The sequence below is a fragment of the Tursiops truncatus genome, chromosome 5 (genome assembly GCF_011762595.2).
Source record: "Tursiops truncatus isolate mTurTru1 chromosome 5, mTurTru1.mat.Y, whole genome shotgun sequence".
Classification (NCBI taxonomy): Eukaryota; Metazoa; Chordata; class Mammalia; order Artiodactyla; family Delphinidae; genus Tursiops; species Tursiops truncatus.
Genome location: NC_047038.1, coordinates 114,548,184 through 114,575,079, shown reverse-complemented (window position 1 = coordinate 114,575,079; position 26,896 = coordinate 114,548,184). Strand labels below are relative to the sequence as shown.

The following is a 26,896-nucleotide window of genomic DNA, read 5'->3' as shown; positions in this document are numbered from 1 at the left end:
GCCTGTGCACCACAACTACTGAGCCTGCGCTCTAGAGCCCGCGAGCCACAACTACTGAGCCCACGTGCCACAACTACTGAAGCCTGCACGCCTAGAGCCCATGCTCTGCAACAAGAGAAGCCGCCCAATGAGAAGCCCACGCACCGCAATGAAGAGTGGCCCCCGCTTGCCGCAACTAGAGAAAAGCCCGCACACAGCAACAAAGACCCAAGGCAGCCAAAAATAAAAATAAATAAATAAATTTATTTTTTAAAAAAATGCCCAGCGTATCCCAGGCACTTAGGAAACATGTGCAAGAATTCACGAGTTGTTTAATTTAATCTGACGGTAGAAATACATATTTATTTACATTAACTGAACCCATTTTAGAAAATACTGTTCCACATATTAAAACTGTTCTCCTTACCTGGGATTCAAGGGTCTTCAGAATCTTTCCAGCCTTCCTTATCAGTGGTCTCTGTTCTCACCTTCCTATGTCGGGGCCTTGAGGATAATTATTCTCTCCATCTGGAATGTAAGATTCTGGTCTCTTATCTGCCCTGAAACATAACCACCCAGCAAAGCACAGCTTAGATTCAACCTCCTCCATGGAGCCTACTCTGCCTCTGCAATTAACACTAATTTCTCCCTTCCTTGAATACTTCTTAGAGCACTAAAATCCTGTCCTGGTCATTCTGCCTCTGGTGTTCATGGCCTTCTTGTTGTACAGTTGTATTTTTCAAACATTAACCACTATTTTCTCCCTGGGTCTTCCTACTTCCTTCCTCTCCCTACCTCATTTAAGGACACGGTCAGACCTGGCCACAGGGAAGGAAGCAGGGAAAAAAGAAATTTCTGGGTTTGTGTCCCACTGATGAAATTTCCAGAGTGATTTTAAAAATGAGATCAAAGTGAGGAAAGACTAACAAAGGGTCCCCCCTTGGGGCAGGGTGGAGAGAGGAGTAGGAAGGAGCCGTGCTGAGCCAAGAGACATCAGTGGAGCCGAACAGCGTGTTTCTCCACCCGTTTTAGGGCAGAAGCCTGGGGAGGGAGCGAGATCCCTGAGAGGTGTGGGGTCTGAACAGGCATCTGCCTGATGTTGACTGCACAGAGCTCCAGGGAGACGTAAGACCCCAGAGGAGCTCTCTGAAGATGGGTCTGAGCAGAGAAGCACCGGAACATCACAAATACTCTTAATCTCAGGTTGGCAAGAAGGAAGCCGAATAACTCCTGGGCCTCCCACGCACAGCATGGGAGTATTCGAGAAATTTACAGGACCTAAAGGGACCGTGCAGACCCTTTAGAAATGAAGGACATCTTAGCGGCAATCTCTACACAAAAGCAACTAGAGCGGTGGATGCTGCCTAGACAAATCATTCAAGGAATAGGTGGACCCTCTCCCAACATCTGGCCACTATTTATACCCTCTAAAGTTTAGACAACTTGAAGATTAACCCTACTGGACTATAAGCTTCTGGATGGCAGAGATGCCAAAAAACTTCATACTGACTAAATCGTGTTTCCTAGAAGGAAATTCCTGTTCTTAAACTGGAGTCTCCTAGAGGTATATTCCTCTAAGCCAACCCACTGATACCTTGAAGCCTGGGTTACTACACATGGAGCTCTGGGGAAAAAAAAAACTACCTTATCCCACTGTAGAGAGAAAAGGCCCCCTGGTGGCTCTGTGGAACAGGGGCTGCTGAAGGGGTATCTAGGAGCCACGTCTCACCTCATCATGATTGTGCTTTCAGTATGGACAGTAGGCCATGGAGCTCTTTGCGATGATGACCATCTCAACTAGGCCTCAGAGCTCCTAATTCTGCAATGGTGGAAGTGGACTAAGGGTCTTCGTTGAATGTTCTCTACCTTTCTATACTGTTGTTAATGTATGTGTTTCTATCAATTTACTGAAATTTTATATTTAGGTATCTAAGTGCAGGGATAAAAGGGAAAAAAGAAGGCTCTTTGTTGGAATACATTAGTGCTTACATTTATATGACCTTAAATGACCATGAAAAAATGTGTAAAAGAAATCCTGCGAAAGTATGCACAGGTTATAATAGTTTCATACTTCGCTACAAAACTGCATATGCTTGTGCAATAATTGCATGAAAATTCTTAAGGTATGAAATAAGAGGATAAAACATTGACTAGAAAGCAGTACCATTTTTGGAAATTGCCAAGCAGTGTACAGATTTTAAACATCCTAACTTTGTTTTTATTGACTCAGAATGGCTCACAATTATAATAAGATAGTAACTATGGTTTTTGTTTCGGCCTTTGCTCATTGCCAACTTTTTGTCATGCAATTAACAATCTGAAGATCATTAATCCCTTATCCAGGAATTCAAAGATGTAACTGTTTCCAGATAAATATATCATTTTTCACTGAGGAAATCTCTGGACTTAACATTCTCATAAAAAAAGGAAAGAAAAGAGAACCACAATAAAACATATGGCTAAACCATTAGCTATAATTTGTGCAAAATAATTTTGACAATGAACGTAGGTAGACATTGGGTTCTGGAAATCACAGTTTTTACATCAGGGGGTTTGGAAGTCTGAGGTGAAAGGCCTGACATTCACAAGCATCCCAATGGCAACAAAACACTGTCAGTGTCTCCGTGGGCACTTTCCAGCCTTGCACCTTGGATTCTAATTGCTATTTAGATTTGGCATCTCCTTTTCTCTCATGCTTCCCGAGCTCGGCTGTTCGTAGATTTATAGATCGAGCAATACCAAGGTCTTTAGTGGCTTTGTCTTTGGTGCTGTCTGGATCAGCATTTTTATCAAACAGTTTGGAAGAAGGTGGAGGTGAGGGAGAAGGTTGCTCCCCGGTGACCAGGTGAGGCCAATGAAGCAACCAAGGTCATTCACTCATGTAGACAAGAGTACTTCTAGGCTGAGTCCTCTATCAGGATGACCGGATTCTCCCAACTTCCTTTCTGTCTTACTGAAATTTGTATCTGTAGTTGCCCCCAGTTCTAGTTATTCCATTTGGTTTGCAATTCAGGTTTGTCCCGGGCTACAGATTTCTGACACCCCCATCTCAGTACCTTTTACAAAAATATCTGTGGCCAGCTCAGCTGTCTGACCACAGTCCAGCCTTCTAGATATTGTGCAACATCTGATACCCAATTGAGACCCCAGTCACTGACTGAGTATGCCCCCAGATTGAGTTTCAGACAAGCCTAATCATGCTAGGGTACAAGAGAGCAAAGTCTTCACATCTGTGGATGACCTGAAGCTAGGAGAGATGGCGAATATGAAGACTTTTAAAAGCTCTTGAGTGTTTTGGAAGCCTGGTTCAAGAGCAACAAAATGAGATTTAACAGCCGTGAGTTTGAATTCCAAATACCATCTCATAAATATAGATGATGGAAAAAATGCCTTGACTGTTTTATGTGAAAAGACCGGGCTGTTTTTGTTGATCATAAGTTCAGTGTGATGTGACTTAGCTGCTCTAAAAGCTAATCCTCTTGTGGGCTGCATTAACAGGATTGCGTCCAAATCACGCAAGGCAATAATCTCTGCAGGCGCACCTTCAACTGGTCAGGCAACAGCTGACTACTCTGTTGTGACCGTCGTTCTACAAGGGGATCATTAACAACCACAGACAATTCTGGGGAAGCAGAACCGGGTGCAGAGGTCTGCACTCTCCATGGCACAGAAAATTGTTGGGCCGACTGTTTAGCCTGAGCAGTGGCTCTCTAACTGTTGAAACTCTTGGTTCCACAGAAAACTCAGCAGGCTTAGGCAAGAGGGGGTCATGAATCCTAACGATATAGACAGGACTGCCACTCAGATCAGATACATAGGTATGGCTGAACTAGTTTTTTATCTCTGGCATCTGCTCTGATTCATTGGTTCCCATAGAGTACTGGCTTTAAATATTTTGAACATCACCCCTGGAAACAGGAGTGCCTCAGAGAATCCAGGGCTAGAATACAGCTGAGCTTTAGGAAGGGCTAGAGCCAGGAAACGGAATGTCACTGGAAGGCTGGCAGTATTGGCTCTCTTCTCCTCCCGTCTGCTTCATTCGTCTTTGTCTGTATGAGACAGCTTTCTCTAATCCCTAATCCACTTGCCAGAAACTGGCTTTCTCTCGATTCCAGCTCCAAGTTCCCAAAAGGACTTGGGTTAGCATGGGATGCCTACCCCATCCCTATCAACTGTGGCCAAGTGCATGGAGTACATTAGACAAACATGGCTGCAAGAAACCCACCCCTATGGGGAATTCCCTGGCGGTCCAGTGGTTAGGACTCCATGCTTTCCCTGCCAGGGCCTGGGTTTGATTCCTGGTCGGGGAATTGAGAACCCCCAAACCCCGGGGCGCGGCCAAAAAAAAAAAAAAAAAAAACCGTCCCCTATGATTGAGATGGGGATGATTAAGTAGGTCATTCTGTGGCGGGAAAATACCCAAAACGTTTTGTATCACTTTCTTAACTTTCTTTGATGTCATAAGCCCCTTTGAAAAGTTGGAGAAACATGTTTTACTCTATACAAAAATACACACAAATTTTGTTTAGACTTTCAAGAGATTCCTAGAACCTTGGAATATATCCGCGAACCGCACAGTAAGATACCCTGACCTAGAGATGAAATACTTAGGGGAGAAAATATGAGTGTCTTCCTTCAAATAGCTGAAGAATTGCTGGAGAAGAATATTAAAATTATGTAAACGCATGCATAGGAAAAAGATTAGAATGCTATATAAAACTGAAAACGGTGCTTCCCTGGTGGTGCAGCAGTTGAGAATCTGCCTGCTAATGCAGGGGACACGGGTTCGAGCCCTGGTCTGGGAGGATCCCACATACCGCGGAGCAACTAGGCCCGTGAGCCACAACTACTGAGCCTGCGCGTCTGGAGCCTGTGCTCCGCAACAAGAGAGGCCGTGATAGTGAGAGGCCCGCGCACCGCGGTGAAGAGTGGCCCCCGCTTGCCACAACTAGAGAAAGCCCCCGCACAGAAATGAAGACCCGACACAGCAAAAATAAATTAATTAATTAATAAACTCTTACACCCAACATCTTCTAAAAAAAAAACAACAAAAAACTGAAAACGTGGTTCCCTTTGGAGATAGTGTAATGGGTGATTCTTTTTTGTGTGTTTCCCAATTATCCTGCCAGGGATATCTATGGTTAGTTTTATAATCACGTAAAGCATACTTTTTAAAATAAATTTATTTGTTTATTTGTTTGTTTTTATTTTTGGCTGTGTTGGGTTTTCGTTGCTGCGCGTGGGCTTTCTCTAGTTGCAGCGAGCGGGGGCTACTCTTCGTTGCGGTGCGCGGGCTTCTCATTGCGGTGGCTCCTCTTGTTGCAGAGCACGGGCTCTAGGCGTGTGGGCTACAGTAGTTGTGGTGCGCGGGTTCAGTAGTTGTGGCGCACGGGCTTAGTTGCTCCGCGGCATGTGGGATCTTCCCGGACCAGGGCTCGAAACCGTGTCCCCTGCATTGACAGGCAGATTCTTAACCACTGCGCCACCAGGGAAGCCCCATGTAAAGCATTTGTTAAAAAGAAACATAATCAAAATTTCAAATGCTTCAGAGTTTAGAAGAGTGGGTAAAACTGTTAAGAACGGAGATTTTGACTCAGTGGTACTGGTGGCCTTAGGAGTAATCACAATGTCCCTGAATCGATCCTTGCCCTCCCGTAATCTGTTCTCAGAGCAGAAGCCACTTGTGTTAACACATAAGTCAGAGTATTTCTCTCTGCTCAGAACCCAGCAAGGGCTCCCCGATTCACTCAGAGCAAGGGCCAAAATAAGGCTATAAGTCTCCACGTGACCTGTCCCATGTTGTGCCCCCATCTCATCTCCGACAGCTGTCCTCCAGCTCATTCTGATTCCTCGTTCCCCACATTTCGTCACTTCCTGAAGTCTCTGCACATGACATGTTCCCAGTGAGGCCCACTGAGTTTTAAATTGCATACCTCACCACTGCTGTCACTCTCCATGGCTCTTGCCCTACTCTCTTTCTTCCTTTCTTTTTTTTTTAAATAATTAATTAGGGACTTCCCTGGCGGTCCAGTGGTTAAGACTCCCGTGCTTCCACTGCAGGGGGCATGGGTTCCATCCCTGGGCAGGGAACTAAGATCCCACATGCTGCATGGCCCCCCCCCAAAAAAAAATTTTAATTGACTAATTTTTAATTGAAGTACAGTTGATCTACAATGCTGTTTCAGTTTCAGGTATACAGCAAAGTGATTCAGTTACATATCTATCTATCTATCTATATCTATGTATATCTTTCTCAGATTCTCTTCCATTATAGGTTATTCCAAGGTATCAAAGATGTGGTATATGTCTACAATGGACCTACTTGCTTTCTTTTTCTCATAGGACTTATCACCTTCTAAAATACTACGTAAAATTTTTATCGTCTGTTTCTCCTCACTGGAATGTAAGCTCCATGAAGACAGAGGATTTTGTCTTTTCTTTCTTTCTTTTTTTTTTTTTTTTTTGGTCTGGTTTGCTTAATTCCAAGCACCCAGTGCCTGGCTAAGAGTGGACACTCAACAGACATTTGCTGGAGGAAGGGAGGGAGGGAAAAAAAGACTTGCAGGGGTCAAGCAGAGACAGAATGGTTCTCTCATAGAAGGAGTTCCTGATATGGGGGAGAAGCCTGGACAACTTTGAAGTTTCCTTGCAAATGTGAGATTCTACATGATGGACTCTTCCCTTCCACCACCATAGCCCAGATTTTTACTTACTTAGATTACTTGCTGATTGTCTTAGACAGGAATCGTTTGGATGCAAGGAAGAGAAACCACTCAGGTTACATTAAATACAAAGCAAAGTTTTAATTTAACGCATGGAATCTCATGGATTCCAAGGGCAAGAACTCCAGGGTGGCCCCTTGAGCAGCTGAAACCAGGATTGTCTCTGCCTTTCTGGTACTTCATGAGATTTAATCTCTCCCTCAGCAGACATCTCATTTCTCCTTCCTGGAGAGCTAGCTACAAGACCTCCCAGCTCCAGGGCCCATCACTAACTAATTAAAGTCTGTCTCAAATCCAAATTCTTCAAGAGTGAATCTGATTGGCTTATCAATTGTTTTCCCATTCATCAAGTGGTACTGTCAGCTGTCAACGGAGGCAAGAGCATCAGAGAGTGCAACCATGACCAAAGAATCCACCCTGGTGGGCTTGGGAAGGGAAGCAGTTCTCAGAGAAGCAACACATGAGCTGAACAGGCAAATTGGCTAGCACTCCAAGGCACCACCCCACTGGAATCTAACTGCACTAACATTCTCAACAATCTAATTTCATTTCCCCAGCAATTTCCTGTCTGGAAGAGGTTGCTGATTTCTTTGAAGCTAAAATCGGCACATCCCTCACTTATAAAAATAATAAACAGCTTTCTGAGAAACTTCTGAGGAAATTTTTCTACCACCTGGAAAAGCACAGTGAGAGGATTCATCTCCTAGAATAAGAGTTGCAGGGACTTTACCCTGAAGCAGAGCTGCAAAATGTCACAAAGTTCTGCACCATGAACACAGATGTATATAAAATTGCTTTTTATAACAAGATTTTTTAAAAAATTGAAGCATAACACAAATACACAAATGTGCACAAATCATAAGTGTTCAGCTGGATGAATTTCCAAAGGAAACACACCCTCGTAGCCAGCACCCAAATCGAGAAATCAGCATCATCGTCCTACTTCCCACCTCCCCTCTGTCTGCCCCACCGCCCCCAAACACACACTAGCTCCTGACTTCCATAGATTAGTTTTGCCTAAGTTTAAAGTCTTTGGTCCTTTTTTTCCTACTGGGTTGGCCATCTTGTTTTATTTTTAAAGCAACTTTATTGAGGTATGATTGACATGCAATAAAGTATACACATTTAAAGTGCACAGTTTGATAAATTGAGGTATATGTACATATCATGAAACCATCACCACCATCAAGCCCTCCCAGCCCCAGACAACCACTGATCCATCATTGGCTGGATCAAGGATATCATTATCAATTGTTTATCTTTCTAGAATTTTATATAAATGGAATCACATAGTACATTTTTGTCTGGCTTCTTTCACTCAAAATAATTATTTTGAGATTCATCCATGTCAGTACATGGATTACTAGTTCATTTCTTTTTATTGCTAAGTAGTAACCCGTTGTATGGATATACTACCCTTTGTTTATCCATTAACCTGTTGATGGGCATTTGAGTTGTTTCCAGTTTGGGGCTATTTAAAATAAAGGGGTTAAGAACATTTGCGCACAAGTCTTTGAGTGAACATATGATTTCATTTATCCCAGGTATTTAGGAGTGGAATGTCTGGGTTATATGTTATGTGTATGTTTAACTTTACAAGAAGCTGCCAATACGTCTTCCATCATACATTCTCACAAGCGGTGTATGAGAGTTTCAGCTGCTCAATCTTCTAACTCTTGGCATAATCAACCTTTTCAATTTTATGCATTCTAATAGGTGTGTGGTGGTATCTCATTGTGATTTTAATCTGTGTTTCCCTAATGACTAACGATTTTGAGCACATACATGTTTTGCTATGGCTTATTTGCCATCTGTATGTCTTTTTCAGTTGTGTGCATAAAAATCTTCTGCCCATGTTTTAATTAGGTTGTTTGTTTTCTTATTATTAAGTTTTTTTTAAAGAATTAACTTTTTTTAATAGATTTTTAAAAATTTATTTATTTTTGGCTGCGTTGGGTCTTCATTGCTGCACGTAGGCTTTCTCTAGTTGCGGCGAGCAGGAGCTATTCTTCGTTGCGGTGCGCAGGCTTCTCATTGCGGTGGTTTCTCTTCTTGCGGAGCATGGGCTCTAGGCGCACCGGCTTCAGTAGTTGTGGCATGTGAGCTTAGTAGTTGTGGCTCGCGGGCTCTAGAGTGCAGGCTCAGTAGTTGTGGCACATGGGCTTAGTTGCTCCACGGCATGTGGGATCTTCCTGCACCATGGCTCGAACCCGTGTCCCCTGCTTTGACAGGCAGATTCTTAACCACTGTGCCACCAGGGAAGCCCTTATTATTAAATTTTGATAGTGCTTTATTTATTCTGGAGACAAATCCTTTATCAAATATGTGATTTGCAAATATTTTCTCCCTCATTTTGTGGCTTGTCTTTTCATTCTCTCAATGATGTCTTTCAAAGAGCAGAGATTCTTAATTTTGATAAAAGTCCAATTTATCATTTTTTTCTTTCATGGATCATGTTTTGAGCATCATATTTAAGAGATCTTTGCATAACTCAGTCACGCAGATTTTCTCCTATGCTTTCTTCCAGAAGTTTTCTTTTTATCAGGTTTTACTTTTCTATTTATAATCTATTGTGAGTACCCTTGTGCATGTGCCAAAGGTATGGACTGAATTTATTGCTGTTGTTTTTGCATTTTGATATCCAATTGCTTCAGCATCAATTACTGAAAAGACTGTCCTTTCTCCTTTGAATTGTCTGGGCACCTTTGTCAAAAATCAATTGACGATATATGTGTGAGTCTATTTCTGGACTCTATTCTGTTCCATTAATCCATTTGTCTACTTTTTTTTCTTTTCCATTATAATTTATTATAAGATATTGAATATAGCTCCCTGTGCTATACAGTAGGACCTTGTTTATCTGTTTTATATATAGTAGTTTGTATCTGCTAGTCCCAAACTCCTAATTTATCCCTTTCTCCTTCTTCCCCTTTGGTAACCATAAATTTGTGTTCTGTGTCTCTGAGTTTGTTTTTCTGTTTTGTAAATAAGTTCGTTTAATTTTTTTAGATTCCACATGTAAGTGATATCATATGATATTTGTCTTTCTCTGTCTGACTCACTTCACTTAGTATGATAATCTCTAGTTGCATCCATGTTGCTGCAAGGGGCAATATTTCATTCCTTTTTATGGCTGAGTAATATTCCAGTGTGTGTGTGTGTGTGTGTGTGTGTGTGTGTGTGTGTGTGTGTATATATATATATATATATATATATATCACATCTTCTTTATCCATTCATCTGTCAATGGACATTTAGGTTGCTTCCATGTCTTGGCCATTGTAAATAGTGCTGCTATGAATACTGGGGTGCATATCTTTTCAAATTAGAGTTTTCGTCTTTTCTGGATATATGCCCAGTGGTGGGATTACTGGATCATATGGTAACTCTATTTTTAGTTTTTTAACATTTGTCTCTCTTGATGCCAATACTACACTGTCTTTATTACAGTGGGTTTATATGTCTTGAAGTCAAGTAGTATAAGTTCTCTAACTTTGTTCTTTTTCAAAGTTGTTTTAGCTATTCTAGGTACTTTGCATTTCCATATGAATTTTAGAATCAGCTTATCAATTTTGCAAAGAAAAAAAAAACCCAGCTTGCTGAGGTATTGATTGGTATTGTGTTAAATTTACAGATTATTCTGGGAGAAAACTGATAACTTAATAATATTGTGTTCCCACTCATGAACTCAATATATCTTACTTAGGTCTTTTTAAATTTCTCTGAGCGATACTGTGTCTTGAATCTATGGATTTACAGTTGCAACAAATTTGAATATTTTTTGGCCATTATCTTTTCAAATATTTTTCTGTGCTCCCCACTTTGGAGACTCCAATTACATGTCTATAAGCCATTAGAACTGGTCCCATTTTCACTGATGCTCTGTGCATTCTTTCAATCTTTCTTTCCCCCCTCTCTGTTTCATATTTCTATGTGTTTAAATTCACTAAACTTTTCTTCTGTGATGTCTAATCTGCCATTAATTGCACGTAGTACATTTTTCATGTCAGTCATTATAATTTTCATCTCTAGAAGTTTGATTTAGGCCTTTATAATATCTTCCATGTCTCTACTTAACATGTTAAGTCATTCCTCTAGCTTATTGAACATATGAGATATAGCTATAACAACTATTCTGTTTGCCAAATAATTTTACCATCTATATCATGTCTGGGTTGGCTTCCATTGATTTTTCTCCTCATTGTGAGTCATACTTACCTGCCTCTTTGTAATTTTTGATCAATGTCAAATCAAGAATTTTTGATTATTAAATCAGATTTTATAAACAGTGGAAGAAGCATGGACTTAAAACAAGGCATGCTAATTAGGTTTTGTCAAATTTTACAAAATATGTGATATATATTTATACTAAAACTAGATAATCTTCAGATTTAGGAGAGTAGTCAGTTAATATTTTTAGCAGATTAAAAGAGTATTAAATACTGGTACAAGTTGGAAATTGAGAAAACTGTGGGTAGAATTATAGAAAATGAGTTGGTGTTAGACATTTTTTTTTTCTTATGAATATACTGAGCTCTGATTTAGGACATAGTTAAGTTTCTTGGGAGCAGTTTGAACCTATGGGATCTTGTTATTAAGTTTTCTTAGGCAGAGTCACAGCAGCATTTAGTCTAGGGCTAATTTTTAATTTTGCCCACTACTAAGACAAAATCCTACAGTGCTTTGTGAATTATGATGTTTTTTGCTCTGGCTGAAAGAACAGGAGCTATTTCCACCCTGAATGATTCCCTGGTGATTTTTTTTTTTTAGTTTTTTTTTTAATAAGTTTAAAAATATATATTTATTTATTTGGTTACACCAGGTCTTAGTTGCAGCACATGGACTCCTTAGTTGAGGCCAGCGGGCTTCTTAGTTGCAGCACGCATGTGGGATCTAGTTCCCTGACCAGGGATCAAACCTGGGCCTGCTGCATTTGGGAGTATGGAGTCTTATCCACTGCACCACCAGGGAAGTCCCTTCCCTGGTGATTTTTTCCTGTTGTTCTTTCCAGTGACTCTTGTCCTAGTGTCAGGAAGTTTCTTCACCTTCATCTGCTGATTCAGCTGAAGACATGAGGGGACCACCTGAGTGGGGATGGCCAGAGCTCTCTCAGTGTAGCTCTTTCCTGTCTGGTCTAGTGTCCTGCGATCTCTAACTGCATTAGCCTCCCTGAATTCCCAGATCCACCTCCTCAATTCAGAGAGGACTGCAAGCACGCTGTGCTGTGACCCAGAAAGTAAGGCAGTAAACAAGCAGTGCTCTCCTTGTTTGTTTTACCTTGGGTGTTTCATATATTTTGTTCTTTTTAAAAAAGTTGTTTCAGTAAGGTGGGCAAATCTATTCTCTTTCACTCCATCTTGGTTGAAAGCTGAAGTCTTGGATTGCCTATCATCTTCTTATTGATTCTAGGAGTATCTATATATTCCAACTACAAGCCCTTTGACAAATATAGGAATTAAAATATCTTCTTCAACTCTCTCTTCTTCCACTCTGACTTGTTTTTGTATTCTCTTAAACATGATTTTTGATGAAGAGATGCTGTCAATTTTAATGTTGCCCAATGTATTACTTTCTAAACTTTAGGGTTAATGCTTTCTGTGTCTGTTTACCTTTCCCAAAGTTAAGAAGACACTTCTCTGTGTTTTTGTTTGGAAATGTTCTGGGTTTTTTACTTTAACTTTAAAATCTATAATGCATTTGGCATTGATTTTTGCATATGTTATGAGCTAGAAATCAAGATTCTTTTTTTTTTTTCATATGAGTATCCAATTGACCCAGCACCACTTACTGAAAAGTCTATCATTTCCCCACCGTAATGCAGTGTCAACTTTGTCATCCATTTAATGACCATGCATGTGTGGGTCTATTTCTTGGTTCTCTGTACATACAGTTTTAACCTCTGTCTGGTAAACAGCATTGATCTGAAGCAGTCATTTCATAATTTTCAGTTTAAAAGACAACTGAGTTCATTTTTCTTTCCTTTTTTTTAAAAAATAAATTTTATTCCATTTACTTATTTATTCTTGGCGCCTGGACAGGGACTTGAACCCTGGGCCCTCAGATTAAAAGTCTGATGCTCTCCCAGCTGAGCTACCCAGGCACTCTCTAGCCTGTCTTACTTTAACTTAAGTATACATAAGTTTTAACTTAGTAGACTATTGTTTTTCATCCAAAATAAAGTACAGTTTGAACACAAGAACTGTGTAAATGTAATTATATTAAATAACTCTAATACTATTATATATAATGTTTTAATGTCACAATTACTAAGGGAGTTTGGTTTACATTTTACAAAATAAAAACTCTCTTTTACCCCATGAGTAACCTAAATTTTGAAATGTCAGGTTTGAAACAAAATGATGCAATTCAGGCAGTGTTATTATAATCTGTTTAAAGTTATCATAGCCCCTAATAAATTATAACTGAAATATTCTAAAAACAAACAGTATTTTATTCCTTTGCAAAAGACCATCTTCTCACTATATCTATATAAACCTTATTCCAAGGATATTTTCGTTTCTTTTTTAGAAAATATACTGAATTTCATTAATATGCTGTAGACAGCCTGAAGTGTTAATCTCCACCTCTACCTTTAAGACTTCCGTTATGATGTACAAGGTGTATTTACCCTCTAACCAAATAACTTTTGAGCAACGTAGTGGAGCCTCCAGTTTACATATCTTACAAAATATTTTCATTGCAGTTGCAAATTCTTATACTTTGCATTGCTGGCAACTTTTAATGATATATATGTGGGGTTATAGATTTTATTTATTTATCTTTTATTGGCGTAGAGTTGCTTTACACTGCTGTGTCAGTTTCTGCTGTACAGCAAAGTGAATCAGCCATACGTATACATACATCCCCTCTTTTTTCGATTTCCTTCCCATTTAGGTCACCACAGAGCACCGAGTAGAGTTTCCTGTGCTGTACAGTAGGTTCTCATTAATTATCTATTTTATACATATATAGTAGTGCATATATGTCAATCTCAATCTCCCAATTCATCCCACCACCCCCTTCCCCCTTGGTATCCAAACGTTTGTTCTCTATGTCTGTTTCTATTTCTGCTTTGCAAATAAGATCATCTATACCATTTTTCTAGATTCCACATATATGCATTAATATATGATATTTGTTTTTCCTTTTCTGACTTACTTCACTCTGTATGACACTCTCTAGGTCCATCCGTGTCTCTACAAATGACCCAATTTTGTTCCTTTTTATGGCTGAGTAATATTCCATTGTATATATGTGCCACATCTTCTTTATCCATTCCTCTGTTGATGGACATTTAGGTTGCTTCTATGTCCTAGCTATTGTAAATAGTGCTGCAATGAACATTGGGGTGCATGTATCTTTTCGAGTTATGGTTTCCTCTGGGTATATGCCTAGGAGTGGGATTGCTGGGTCATATGGTAGTTCTGTTTTTAGTTTTTTAAGGAACCTCCATACTGTTCTCCATAGTGGCTGTATCAACTTATATTCTCACCAACAGTGTAAGAGGTTTCCCTTTTCTCCACACTCTCTCCAGCATTATTGTTTGTAGATTTTTTGATGATGCCCATTCTGACCGGTGTGAGGTGATACCTCATTGTAGTTTTGATATGCATTTCTCTAATAATTAGTGATATTGAGCATCTTTTCATGTGTTTGTTGGCCATCTGTACGTTTCAAGGATATTTTCATTCCAAATTATTTAAACACAACTTCCTTAGAAATATTTAGATGTGTGAAAATTTCAATGTTTAAAGTTTAGGTTTAAGTTACTTATTAATTTGAAAATATTATATCACTTCTGTTTTTTAGAACTTGGAATTTCCTATTACTAAAGGAATACATTTTTGTTATAGGAAAATCATCAAATATACATAAGTGGAAAATTTTAAAAAGAACACCAATCTCACCTTTAGGTATCAATAATAATATAAAGCACAGTTTGTCACTTTTTGGAGTCTGGTTATTCAGGGGACAATTCCTACCTGTCTTAGTCCATTTGGGTTGCTATAACAAAAAAACCATAAACTGGGTAGCTTATAAATAACAGAAATCTATTTCTCACAGTTCTGGAGGCTAGGAAGGCCAGTATCAAGGTGCCAGCAGATTCGGTGTCTGGAAAGGGCCCAATTTCTGGCTCATAGCTGGCACCTTCTTGCTGTGCCCTCACTTAGTGGAAGGGGGGAAGGGAGCTAGCTCTGCCTCTTTTACAGTCATTAACCTCACTCACTAGGGCTCTGTCCTTACGACCTAATCACCTCCCTGAAGCCCCACCTGGGGGTAAGGATTCTAAGGGGACAGAAACATTCAGACTGTAGCAATACCCAAACACCTCGACTCCAACACCAACTCCTGTTACCATGTCAGGAGCGAGCAAACATCTGGGTCATCAGCCACCTGAGGAAAGCCCTTCACTTCCTTCATTCACTCATTCATTCCACAAATATGCATTAAGAACTGATTACATGCCAGGTACCCTGGTAGGTGTTAGGGGTACAAATAAAGTGAATAAACAGAACAGACAGGGTCCTTTCCCTCCACAGAGTCCATTACCTAGTGAGAGCAGTCAACATCAATAAAACAATCTCACAAACGATGTAAAATGACAACTATGATACCTATTTCTTACAACAGGACAGTAAGAGGGTAGAGTAGGGAATATGACTCAACCAAGGTCTGAGGAAACTTTTCCAGAGGGAGAGATGGGTGACCCGAGATCTGAAGGGTGGGCAGGAATGAACCAGCCCCAATAAAACAAAAGGAAAGTCACACAAGGGAGATAGCAGCATGCCAGGTGCAGGAACAGAAAGAACATAGAGGCCCTGGAGGGGAAAGGAAAAAGAGTGTGTTTGAGGAACCGGAAGAAGGTCTGAGTGATTGAGCACAGAAGGAGATGGGTAAGTGGTCCAGATGAGGCTGGATGGACACCTGTGGAGGGGAGAGGCCACTCACATCTGGTTGGCCACGTTAAGGATGTTGGTTTTTATCCTATGCTCAATGGGCAGCCATTGAAGTGATTATATTTGTGCTTTACAATGATTTCTCTGGCTGAAAAGTGGAGAATCTATGGGGCAGGGGAAAAAGGAACCAGATACATTAAGCATATGACCAAAAATCCAAGAGAGAGAGGAAGTAGCTTGAAAAGAAGTGGTAGTACAGAAATGGATGGAATGGAAAAATAATCCATAGACAAGCTCATCTACATTTGGTAGTGGGTTGGTAATGGAAGACAATAAAGGAAGATGTAAAGAGTGACTCCAAGAGAAATAAAAAGAAACTGGAGTTGATTTGGTGAGAGTTGAGGAAGAGATCATGATTCTGATTTGGTTGATTTTTGTAGAGCAAAGTGGCATGTAAAGCAGGCAGTTATATTTACAGGTTGGTGGTTCAGAAGAGAGAACTGGGCTGGGGATGAAAATTTGTGAAGTGTCAAATACCACCCACGTGAGAAAGTATAGGATGAGAAGAGTGGTGGGCTAGACTTTACAATGCCAAGGGCCAGTAAAAGAAGAGCCTGCAAAGAAATCTGAGTGGAGCAGGGAGATAGGAAGGTTCAAACCTGTGATGTCTCAGAGGCCAAGGTTCTGAGAGTTTTAGGAAGGCGTGAAAATTCTCGTCTGATTTAGTGACGTGGGGGTCATGACCTTGGAAAATATAAGAGAGAAAGTGGGATGGAAGCCAAGGTGAAGCAGATTGAAGAGTAAGGGAGGATGAACAAGAGATAGAAACTATAGCAACACTCAACAGAAGTCTGGCTGTGAAAGAGGAGAGAAAAGCTGGTAGAGAAAAAGGTAGCTAAAAAGCAATATATGGGGGGCGGGTAGTGGTGGGAGATTGGGATTGACATATATACACTAATATGCATAAAATAGATAACTAATAAGAACTTGCTGTATAAAAAATAAAATAAAGTTCAAAACAAAACAAAACTAAATGTGCAGGGACTAAAATACCTACAGAGGGACTTCCCTGGCGATGCAGTAGTTAAGACTCCACGTTCTCAAAGCACGGGGCCCGGGTTCGATCCCTGGTCTGGGAACTGTATCCCACACACATGCCGCAACTAAGAGTTCACATGCCACAACTAGGGAGCCCGCCTGCCGCAACTAAGACCCGATGCAACCAAATAAATAAATTTTTTTTAAAAAGGCAATATACGTTGTAGGGGATTTTTTACATTGTTTTGTCTTAAGAGATGTGAGTATATTTAAAATGGAATGGATAATTTCACTCAGTTTCCAGTTAAAACTGAAGAGAACTGTAGTCTGTTGCCTACAATCCTTTTGTCAAATACAGTGCAGCCAACTTTCATTTCAATGTTATGGTAGTTTATTCAGAGGAACAGTGCTAACATTCAGAGAGAATTAAATAATCTGTACCTGCATGTTATCAGCAATTTCATATAAGATTCCTCTCACAATAGCTGTTTGAAAAGGCATCATAGTAATGGCTCCTTTCCATTTAAAAAAGAGTTGGGTGTGTATGCGTGTGCGTGTATGTGAATGTACACCCTATCAGAACATGGTGGTATCAAACAAAATTTGACAAACTACAGCCCTTTGGCTAAACCTGGCTCACTACTTGTTTTTTTTGTTTTTTTAATTTATTTTTGTCTGCATTGGGTCTTCATTGCTGTGCACGGGTTTTCTCTAGTTGTGGCAAGTGGGGGTTACTCTTTGCTGTGGTGCACAGGCTTCTCATTGCAGTGGCTTCTCTTGGTGCAGGGCACGGGTTCTAGGTGCACAGGCTTCAGTAGTTGTGGCACGTGGGCTCAGTAGTTGTGGCTTGCAGGCTGTAGAGCGCAGGCTCAGTAGTTGTGGCGCACAGGCTTAGTTGCTCTTCCCAGCCCAGGGCTCAAACCCTTGTCTCCTGCATTGGCAGGAGGATTCCCAATCACTGCGCCACCAGGGACGTCCCACTATTTGTTTTTTTAAATAAAGTTTTATTGCAACACACACCAGTGATACAATTACATAGAGAGTATTTAGATATAGAGAGAAGAGATCATTTATAGGGTGATGTTCTTGAAAAGATGCAATGGCATGAAATCCAAAGCATAAGTGGAGGGACTGACCTCTCATAACAGGAAAGCAATGCCTTTCATTTGCCGTGGGAAGGGGGGAGTAGCAGGACTGAAGATGGTATGTAGGTTTGCACGTTTGATGGCTAGTGGCTGAAGGAGTTTCCATCTGAGCACTCTGGCTTTCTGATGAAACTATAAGATCTTTGGCTGATGGAGGGTTTGGACATTTGAGATATCTGAAGCTGGTTTAAGAATTATTGCAAGCATCATTCATAATAGCCAAAAAGTAGAAACAATCCAAATGTCCATCATCTGATAAATGGATAAGACAAATGTGAAATAGCCATATAATGCAATAGTATTTAACATTTAATGTTTAACATTATAAAGGAATGAATTACTGATGCATGCTACAATAATGGAAAAACCTTGACAACATTATGCTGAGAGGAACCAGTCCCAGAAGGTCACATGTTGTATGATTCCATTTATATGAAATGTCCAAAGGAGGCAAATCCATAGAAACAGAAAGATTACTGGTTGTCAGGGATGCAGGGGGAGGAAGAATGGGGTTTCTTTTCGGGGTGATGAAATATTCTGAAATTAGATAGCGGTGAGGTTGAAGAATTTTGTGAATATACTAAACTCACTGAATTCTATATTTTAAAAATGTGAATTTTATGGTAGGTGAATTATATCTCAATAAAGCTGTTGTTTAATAAAAAGAAGACAGAAAGAAAGAAAACTTTTTGCAGAGAATATAGTGCACTGTCCAGATAAAGGAAGTGGGATTGCCAGGTACCAGAGACATCCATGAAGCTAATGAAGCTGGCTGCACAGGTCCCCACGAGAGTAGGGAGCTGCTGGGAGAGGTTGGGTGTCCTAGTTGGGAGGGGAAGTTAGGATGCACTCGGAAAGCATATCTGTGTAAGGATTCTGGCAAATTATCATAGAGGTCTCAAAAGAAAGGCATCTGTATCTCAAAGGCGCCAGTAATTTGTTCCTTATTCATTTCCTCATTCTAGATTCATATTCATCGTAATTTTTAATTTGTAATTGTATATTCTTTTCCTTTAAAATGACTCCCCAAACTGTATATGCTTCAGGTTCCAGAAGACCAAGATCTGCCCCTGCAGAGAGCTGAGGATCTATCTATTTGAGGTCACTGACCATGAATTTACAGTGACATCACTGTTTCTGTTGTGTAACTTTCTCCAACAGCGCTTGGCTGTTTGGGTGCAGAAGAAAGTGCAGTCAGGTTCACCCAGTGTTGGGGTTTTGTGAGTCGGAAGCGTGTTATTAAAAATGTGGACCGCAAAATTCAAATTGGATAAGGGGGGGGGGAGTGAAGGCGGAGAGGTCTGATGGGATATGCGAAAGCAGAGGTGTCAACAGGCTAGAAAGCTGTTGGAGAAGAAAGATTACAGAGGAAGAACTTGAAAGATCAAGTTGGAAGACGCGTAGCTGGAGTGGGCTGCTGGAGGTGAATGACAAAGTCCACAGAGGGGTGATGGTTTGAGGCGATTTGAAGGCCATGGGAGGTGACAATTGGCACTTGCTCTGAGGAAAAGTCTAAACTCTAAGAAGATCTCCAGGCCTCAGCACAACCTGTCCCTTGTCTGCTTCTGTCACCTTACCCAGTCCAATGTCCCTCTCACTCATCTCCCTGCTGCCTTCATTCAGGTCCTCCGGAGTTTCTTCCAGCCTGAGGATTTAGACACCTGGTAGTTTCTCTGTTGTCTGGAATACTCTTCTCTGAGGCTTGGCCAGGCCATTTCTACTCACCCTGAGGATCTCAGTTTAAAGTCAGTTCCTCAGGGAAGTCTTTCCCCACATACCCATCCTTCTCCCAGGGGGTAGAGCCTCCAGTTGTATGCCCAGGTAAGACTCTTTGTTTTTCCTTCACAGCATTTATCAACTGTATTGTAGAAGTTAAGGGGCTAATGACTAGTAAAATGCTCTTCTCTAGAATAAAGGAGTGAGGTAATAGGTCTGGCTAACCTCCCTATTATATCCTGGGTCCTCAAGAACTTGTATATACAAAGACATTCCATAAATATTTGTTGTATGAATGAAATTTAAGATACTGATGTGTAGTAGTGTTTTCCAGCATACCTTTTAACATATAAGGATACAAAATGTAATTTTACAGATCATCTAAAAATGGCATATAATGTAAAGATAAAGCCAATTTCCTTTCTAACATACATACATGAAGACATATCTATCTTCAACCTCTCCTCACTTATTTGATCTCTAGAAATATAAATCTCAAACAACATAGTCGAAGATAAGGGAAAATACTTAATGATTTCTTATATGGAAATGAGATCATTGAATCCCTTATTTGAAATAATGAAAAAGATTACTGGGTATACAGTCGGTCCTTCCATATCCTTGGGTTCCTCATCCGAGGAGCGAACCAACCTCGGGTGGGAAATACTCGGAAAAAATCCAGAAAGTTCCAAAAAGCAAAACTTGAATTTGCTGCATGCTAGCAACAATTTACATAGCATTTACATTGTATTAGGTATTATAAGTAATTAGAGATGATTTATAGTATAAAGATGTGAATACTACACCATCTTATACAAGGAAATTGAGCAGCAAAGGATTTTGGTATGGGGAGGGGTCCTGAAACCCATTCCCCAGGGATAAGGAGGGCTGACTGTATTACAGTCTTCCATTAAAAAGAATCTGAAAAAGCATATATGTATATATATACACATATATACACACACACACATACATAAACACACATGTGTATCACTGAATCACTATACCATACACCTGAAACTAAAACAACAATTGTAAATAAACTATACTTCAATTTAAAAAAGAAAGAACTTTAGGGATTTCCCTGTCTGTCCAGTAGTCAAGAATTCCTCTTCCACTGCAGGGGGCATGGGTTCCAGCCCTGGTTGGGGAACTAAGATCCTGCATGCCACATGGGTGTGGCCAAAAAAAAAGAAAAAGAGACAGACACAGAGATTTAAAAAAAGGACTTCATAACAGGAGTGGAGGAAGTGGTAAATTATCTAGCCAACAGTTAACTATGAAAGAGTGGACTAGTCTTAGCAATGTTAATTATAAATACTTTGACTTAGTGTACAGACACACTGCCTGTGGGAGAAGTGGAAAATGAATTCAGTGATTTATTTTCATTTGCACGCTTGTGGTAAAACCTGAGTTCACATAAAAATTGCTTTGGTTTATGAACTGCCATAAAAATTACACTCACTTGTATTCTAAAAAGCCTTAAAATGTAAGAAAAACAATGAACCCCCTTTGCTTGTTTTTTCTCTCTCAATTCTCCTTACGGTTATCCCTTTGATCCTTCACAAAACAAGTCTGATTCTCTTCTTCACAACATCTTTCAAATCTCTGGCTAGCTGCCTCTTTAAGGAAGACTTGTCTCATCCTATCTGACCTGGTCCCACCCTGGTTATTCTTCTAATTTACTGTGTTTATTTCCCCCAGGGCACAACATTTATCACAATCTGTACTTGTGTTGACCCCTGTTTACTATGCAACGCAGCCACAGAAATGTCACTTCCATGAGGGCAGAGACCTCTAGTTCTCACCACCCCAGCACCTAATTTCCTACAACTGTACAAGCTTTTCAAACTCAGAGGAACTCCTGAAAGTGAATGTTGTATTAACAAGAAAATGCCTGAGGTTATTTTTTCCAGAAACGTTCACTTATCTCCTACTATTTTTAGCACTTTTATCTGATTATTTATATTACCTTCCAAAATTTGTGTGAGGGCTTTGTTTTCCATAAATAAACTGGAAAAGATATTTCTATTACAGGATCGTGTTAAACTCAGGACCACGTATCATAATTGTAAAGCACACGCAAGAAAGCAAATAGCGCTAAGACATCCAGTAAGTTTCCCTTTTCTGGTCCAACACCCCAAAGGTAGATTTTAAACAAATGCCAAGTCAAGTGGAAGAAACTGGCAACAAATGGAGGGAGTGTGAGACTTCAAAATGTCCCAGAGATCGATTCAACCAAATCCTTTGGCCCCGCTAAGCGTTCCCACACCACTCAGGCAAGGCTGCTCCGGGGACCAGCCCACACCAGCCCGGAAGGGTCCCCCTCTGCCCTCCGCTCCAGGCTGGTCGCCTTAGCGCGTTCCCCCGAGTCCTCGCCCTCCTGGTCCCTGCCCTTCAGACTCGCGGGCAGGGATCCGGGGGTCGCAGACTCTCCAGGGCGCGCGGTCTCCCTCCGGGCTGTTTTGCTTTGCGCGCTGTCAAGTACAAACACCCCAGCCCCTCCCCCTCCAACTCCTGATCTCGAGCACAGTACTAACTCCGAACTGACTGACACTCGGCTGAGCCAAGATGGCAATCTCCAGACTTGAACATTCGAAGGTTCCTCGCTCCGCCCGGAGCCCGAGCCCCGGCGGCACCGCCCTCGCCGAGGCCTCGCCGCCTTCCCCGGCGAGCAGGCCGCCGGGGGCTCCGGTCTCCACGGCCGCCGGGCGGCCGAGGACCCCTCTCTAGCTTTCCGAACTACAGATCCCAGGGTGCCTCTCGGACTCCCGCTCCCTCCCTCTCTCGCTCCCTCCCTCCGTGCGTCTCCTCCTCCCTGGCCCTTGTTTTGGCTGGAAGCGCTCCGGCGGAGTTAGAGAAAGTCTGGGCAGAAACCGCAGCCGGCCCGAACGTGGGAAGGGGAGGAGGAAAGGAAGAGGGAGCCGGGAGGCCGGGAGAGGGAGGGATCGGGGCCGGGGGCCAGGCCGCTCAGAACCTGCCGCGCGCCCGGGGGTGGGGGAGGCGGCGCGGGAGGAGCGCGAGGGGACTGGACGGTGGGCTCTGTCCCCGCAGCCAAGCAGTCGAGTGCTTCGTTCCTTCGCCGCCCTCCGCCCTCTCTCTCCCGCGGCGGCGGCGAGCGCGGACCCACCCTCCGGCGGGACCTCTGCCCTGCCCAGCGACGCCGAGCCGGCGGCTCCCTCCGTGGCCCTGGACCAGCCCTGCGCCCGCTGTCCACGGGACCCTCGCGGCTTCCCCTTTCCTCCCGGCTGCCCAGGCGCCGCGGGGAAGTGACCCACCCTCCCGCGAGGAGGGGGAAGGAGAGGATCGCGCAGGGCGCACCGAAACCGAGAGCGGGCGAGCCGGAGTGGGCACCGCGCAGGGCATTGTGTGTGTGTGTGTGTGTGTGTGTGTGTGTGTGTGTGTGTGTGTGTGTGTGTGAGTGTGGGTGTGCGCGCGTGCAGCGTCGTGTCTGTCTAGAGAGCGCTCTGGGAGGTCCCGTCCCGAGGGGGCGGAGCGCAGGGGGCCGAGGCTTGGGCTCCGCGCCGGGGCAGAGTCCCGTTGAGCCCGAGCGCGAAGGAGGCAGCCGGCGGGACGGCGCGCCTGGCGGCTGGGCGGGCGCACTGAAGGGAGGCCGGGGCGCCCTCGGCCCGGCCGCGGACCCTGCCCCGAGGTATCGGCCTCGGCGGCGCGGCCCGCTTCTACTCAAGTCCGCGGACCTGCTTGCTAGGGAAGAAGCTCGGAGGCCGAGAGCCGGCGCGCCGCGGAGCCCGTCCGCCCGGGGTGCGCCGCGGGAGAGCTAGGTCCCCGCCGCTGCGCGGCTGTCCGGCGTCGGCGGTGTCGGGAGCGCGCCCGGCCCGGAGCCGGAGAGGCGCGCACCATGAGCGGCGGCGAAGTGGTCTGCTCCGGATGGCTCCGCAAGTCACCCCCGGAGAAAAAGTTGAAGCGTTATGTAAGTAGAGCTCGGCCGCCGTTCCCCTTCCCGGGAGGCTCGCGCGCGGGCTGCTGCTTACCCTTGGTCCCCATCCTTTTCCCGTGGGCCCTTTCCCCGGCAGGCTGGGGACCCAGGCTGGACACTCACGCCCGGGCCTCCTCTTGGCCGGGCACCTTTCTTTCTCCAGATTCCAGACATCGGCCCGTAGGAGGGCCCGGCATGGCCAGCTGAGCGCCGGCTGCATGTTTTTATTGTTCCTTTTAGCAGGGGCGAGGGGGAGAGCATTCTCCTTTCGTTATATCTGCAGGGAATCCTTAGGGACTGCTGTATAGTGAATTTCCCGCGGTGGGAAACCCACGGAGGTGTTGGAACTCATCAGCCTTCTATTTGGTCCGCGCTCCCTCCCGCCTTCCCCTCGGGGTGGTTGCCGGAAGCGGGAGGGGGACCTGGGAAGTTGGCCTTAGAGCCCAGCATCTCCAGTCCGCGCACACGGGAAAGAAAAGTTATTACGCGCCCTACCGTTTGCTTAGCACGGTTCACATTTTCGCGGTTTTGAAGCGAGGGACCTTGGAGTTTGGCCCGAGAGCCTTGGCAGTTTGCTGCGAAAGGAGGGCGCTGTGGGGAGCCTGGTGGCTGGTGTTCGGGCGCCGTGGACACGCTGTCAAACCCCGCAGGAGAGGACAGCTGGGGCCAGTCAGGATTTCTGTGTGTTACGGTACTTTCCCAGGCCACCCGAATTGCTTCTGCTGATTATGTGTTAAACCGTTTTAGCTGTTAAGGAAGATATTCCTTGAAAGAACCAACCTTGCTTAGGTGGAAATCTGTGTCCTCTTCGGGGGGGGGGGGTGTCTGCGATCTTATCCCCTTCTCCCCCATTGGCTCTTTGTTGCTGCCCCCTGCAAAAGACAGAAATGACACCTTCGCCCTGGCATATGACGCAAATATTTTTCTAGTAAAGTATGTCTCGAAAACAAAATGTATGCCCCCTTAAATATAAATTTACTACCAGGGGGCCGACACTAATAATGGAACCTGTTTCTTGTGGAAGGGTATCTACATCCAGAGAGCTCGAGGTAATCCTATTAGTCACTGTTTGCTTGCATAGAACGGAGTGAAGTGCAATATTTAACTTCACCAACAACTCACCGGTGAGTTTCTGGTTTACTTTCTGCCAGAATTTGTTATAGGCAAGTAATTCTTATTTAAGGATTTGATGCCACAAATCCTAAGAAAGTTCTCCAGAGATTTCTTGAATCCTTCCAAATCCTGTCTCTCCACCTATCACACTTTGCCTGAATATTCTGGTAAATATGCTGACTTTAATACAAAAATTGGGGAGAGGCAGTGTTGTTTTCAGCTCTGAGTTCTGAAGAGAAGGTTGTATGTGTGTGGGAAGAGGGAGTGGATTGATAGATGTATTTGTTTTGAGAAGGCGCTGTTTAGGAAATGATTGGGTCCTTGGGGGAACTGAAGAGCACTACATTAGCTGAAATAGGTAGTGGTAATAGAGGTTTAATGCTTTCTTTCACATGATTGGTTTATGGCTCTCTCAAAAGATGCCCCGCACTGGACTAGGGACCATAAGATTAAAAAATACAGTAGGAAAAAAGACTTGCCTCTTGGGCTTGCAATTTAATGTAATACAAACCGGAAGAAAATCAGCCCCAAAGATTATGTCTTAACAAGGACCAAGAAAATGGAAAATCTGAATTTAAAAAAATTTATTATTTCATTTGATCATTACAACAGTTTTATGAGGCGGGTATTATCTATGTGTTTAACAGATGAGAACACAGTCTACATAACCAGAGTGTGCCAGAGGCAGGGTTTGAACCCAGATCTGCCTGCCTGACTGGCCTTTAAAAGGTTAATGAGTCATCTAGTTGATTTCAAGCGGCACTCAGGCGGGTCATCTGTAAACAGCCTTTCAAGTTGTAACTTTCTGTGAGTCTATGGATATTGGTTGAGCATGCAAGGAAGGGGCGGGCTGTGCATCAGAGGTGCAGTGCTGAAGAAACACAAGACAAGCATGTGTGCACAAAAGGTAGCTAGCAACGCCACATGGTTTCTGATTGTGTGCCCAAGCGGATCACTATGGGTATCGCAGAGATGTTTTGAGGAACAAGCTTCTTGTAGACTGAAACCACAGGAATACTTCAGGGAGACAGTGGGCTCCCTAAATTGTTGTCAGCTGAGGGGAGAATATACCTAACAGCGGAGGGAGGCGGGCTTTTCTTTGTCTGGCTGGGCACTGGGGTTTTCTTTCCACACCAGTGAAGTACATAGAGACAGCCCAGGAAGAAAGTGGGCAGGGTGGCCACCAGAATTGAGGGGTCCAAGAGGGTGACTGGAGACTTACAAGTTAAAATGAGTCTTGTCTTATATTTGCACTGTCAAGTTGGTTGCCCAGATTTTGACATTCCCAGATGATTGCTCTTTGGCTTGGTATCTAATTCAGACAGTTTTGGCTAAAGCAGCTTTGCCCCTCAAAGACATTGGCATATATACATGCATCTCCTGTGCTGGTTTGGTTTTCATGTAGAATCTTTATTTTCTGGATGAAAGGAAACATTGTTGGCCACCCAGTAGGCAAAATGTTGCTTGATAATCGTTTTGAATGAACAGATTCACTGTGATAAGATATCTTGGATGCCTGGTACTGTAATTGTTAAATGAAACTTCAGGGAGTTTGAACATTGATTTTGTTGGGGAACATTTGGCCAGAGAACTTTGACAGTTGTCTCGCTGTTTACAGTATTTATAGGGTAGTCCAAGCATTGATTAAGATGATCCATCAGGGCTTTTAAGTGACAAAAAATTGTTTTAGTTTTATCTTCAAAGTCATCTCAAGGTATGGCCCCCATGCATTCCATTTACAACTCCATTTTATGTTTGCTTTTTTATAGTCAACAGCACTGTTTTTTTATATTAGTATGTTCCTCAGATATGGAAGCTTTTCTTGAATTTCCTAAAGAGAGTGGAAGTGGCATAAAAGACAGTTAAGACAAAGACTAGCGAGCAGATTCTCCAGCCTTTTTGCCTCTTTTTAATTTTTTCTATATTTATTTGCCAAAGGGTAAGAACCTCTTGTATGTGTTCCATCCTCTGAGAATTTTTAGAAGTCCACTTAATATGGAGGGGAAGATTTTTCTGCTTTCTTTCAGTTTTGCTACTACTGTGTTGCCGTTTTCATCCTGTGTCATATATTAAACAGCTGATTTTTCACTCTGTCAAGGTCCTGAGTGGAATCACATACAGATCAATGTCACTAGGGTTGTAGAAACCAAGTAGACTCTTGGTAGTATGCACTCAACGGCAGCGCTCAGATGTTTAAAGGGCTGTTTAAAGACAAATCAGCCATTTGAAATAATGGTAGAATTTTCATCAGGATTTGAAATTTTAGCTGAGATAAAAGGTAAGTCTTGAAAACAAAGGATTGCTCCAAGCCAGCTGGCTGTCTCCCTATCTCTGCAGGGGGGAGCTTCC

General features: G+C 42.8%; 1 protein-coding gene, 1 long non-coding RNA gene and 1 other non-coding gene across 4 annotated transcripts in view; 1 reads left to right on the top strand and 2 right to left on the bottom strand.

Annotated features, from left to right (window-relative positions):
• Positions 1-23,817, bottom strand: part of LOC141278817 (uncharacterized) — a 126,360-nt gene extending 102,543 nt beyond the window's left edge. Inside the window, exon 1 of the long non-coding RNA XR_012332158.1 lies at positions 23,490-23,817. This is a non-coding gene — a long non-coding RNA (uncharacterized lncRNA). The remainder of the gene's footprint in view (positions 1-23,489) is intronic.
• Positions 12,729-12,801, bottom strand: TRNAK-UUU (transfer RNA lysine (anticodon UUU)). Its single transcript has one exon. It is a non-coding gene; the product is annotated as a tRNA-Lys (tRNA).
• The window catches only part of GAB1 (GRB2 associated binding protein 1), a 127,069-nt gene continuing 123,468 nt past the window's right edge, over positions 23,296-26,896 (top strand). For both annotated transcript variants that reach the window (XM_033857334.2, XM_033857333.2), the window contains exon 1: positions 23,296-23,428. In XM_033857334.2, coding sequence (XP_033713225.1) covers positions 23,357-23,428 — 72 coding nt within the window. In that variant the 5' untranslated portion in view covers positions 23,296-23,356. The remainder of the gene's footprint in view (positions 23,429-26,896) is intronic.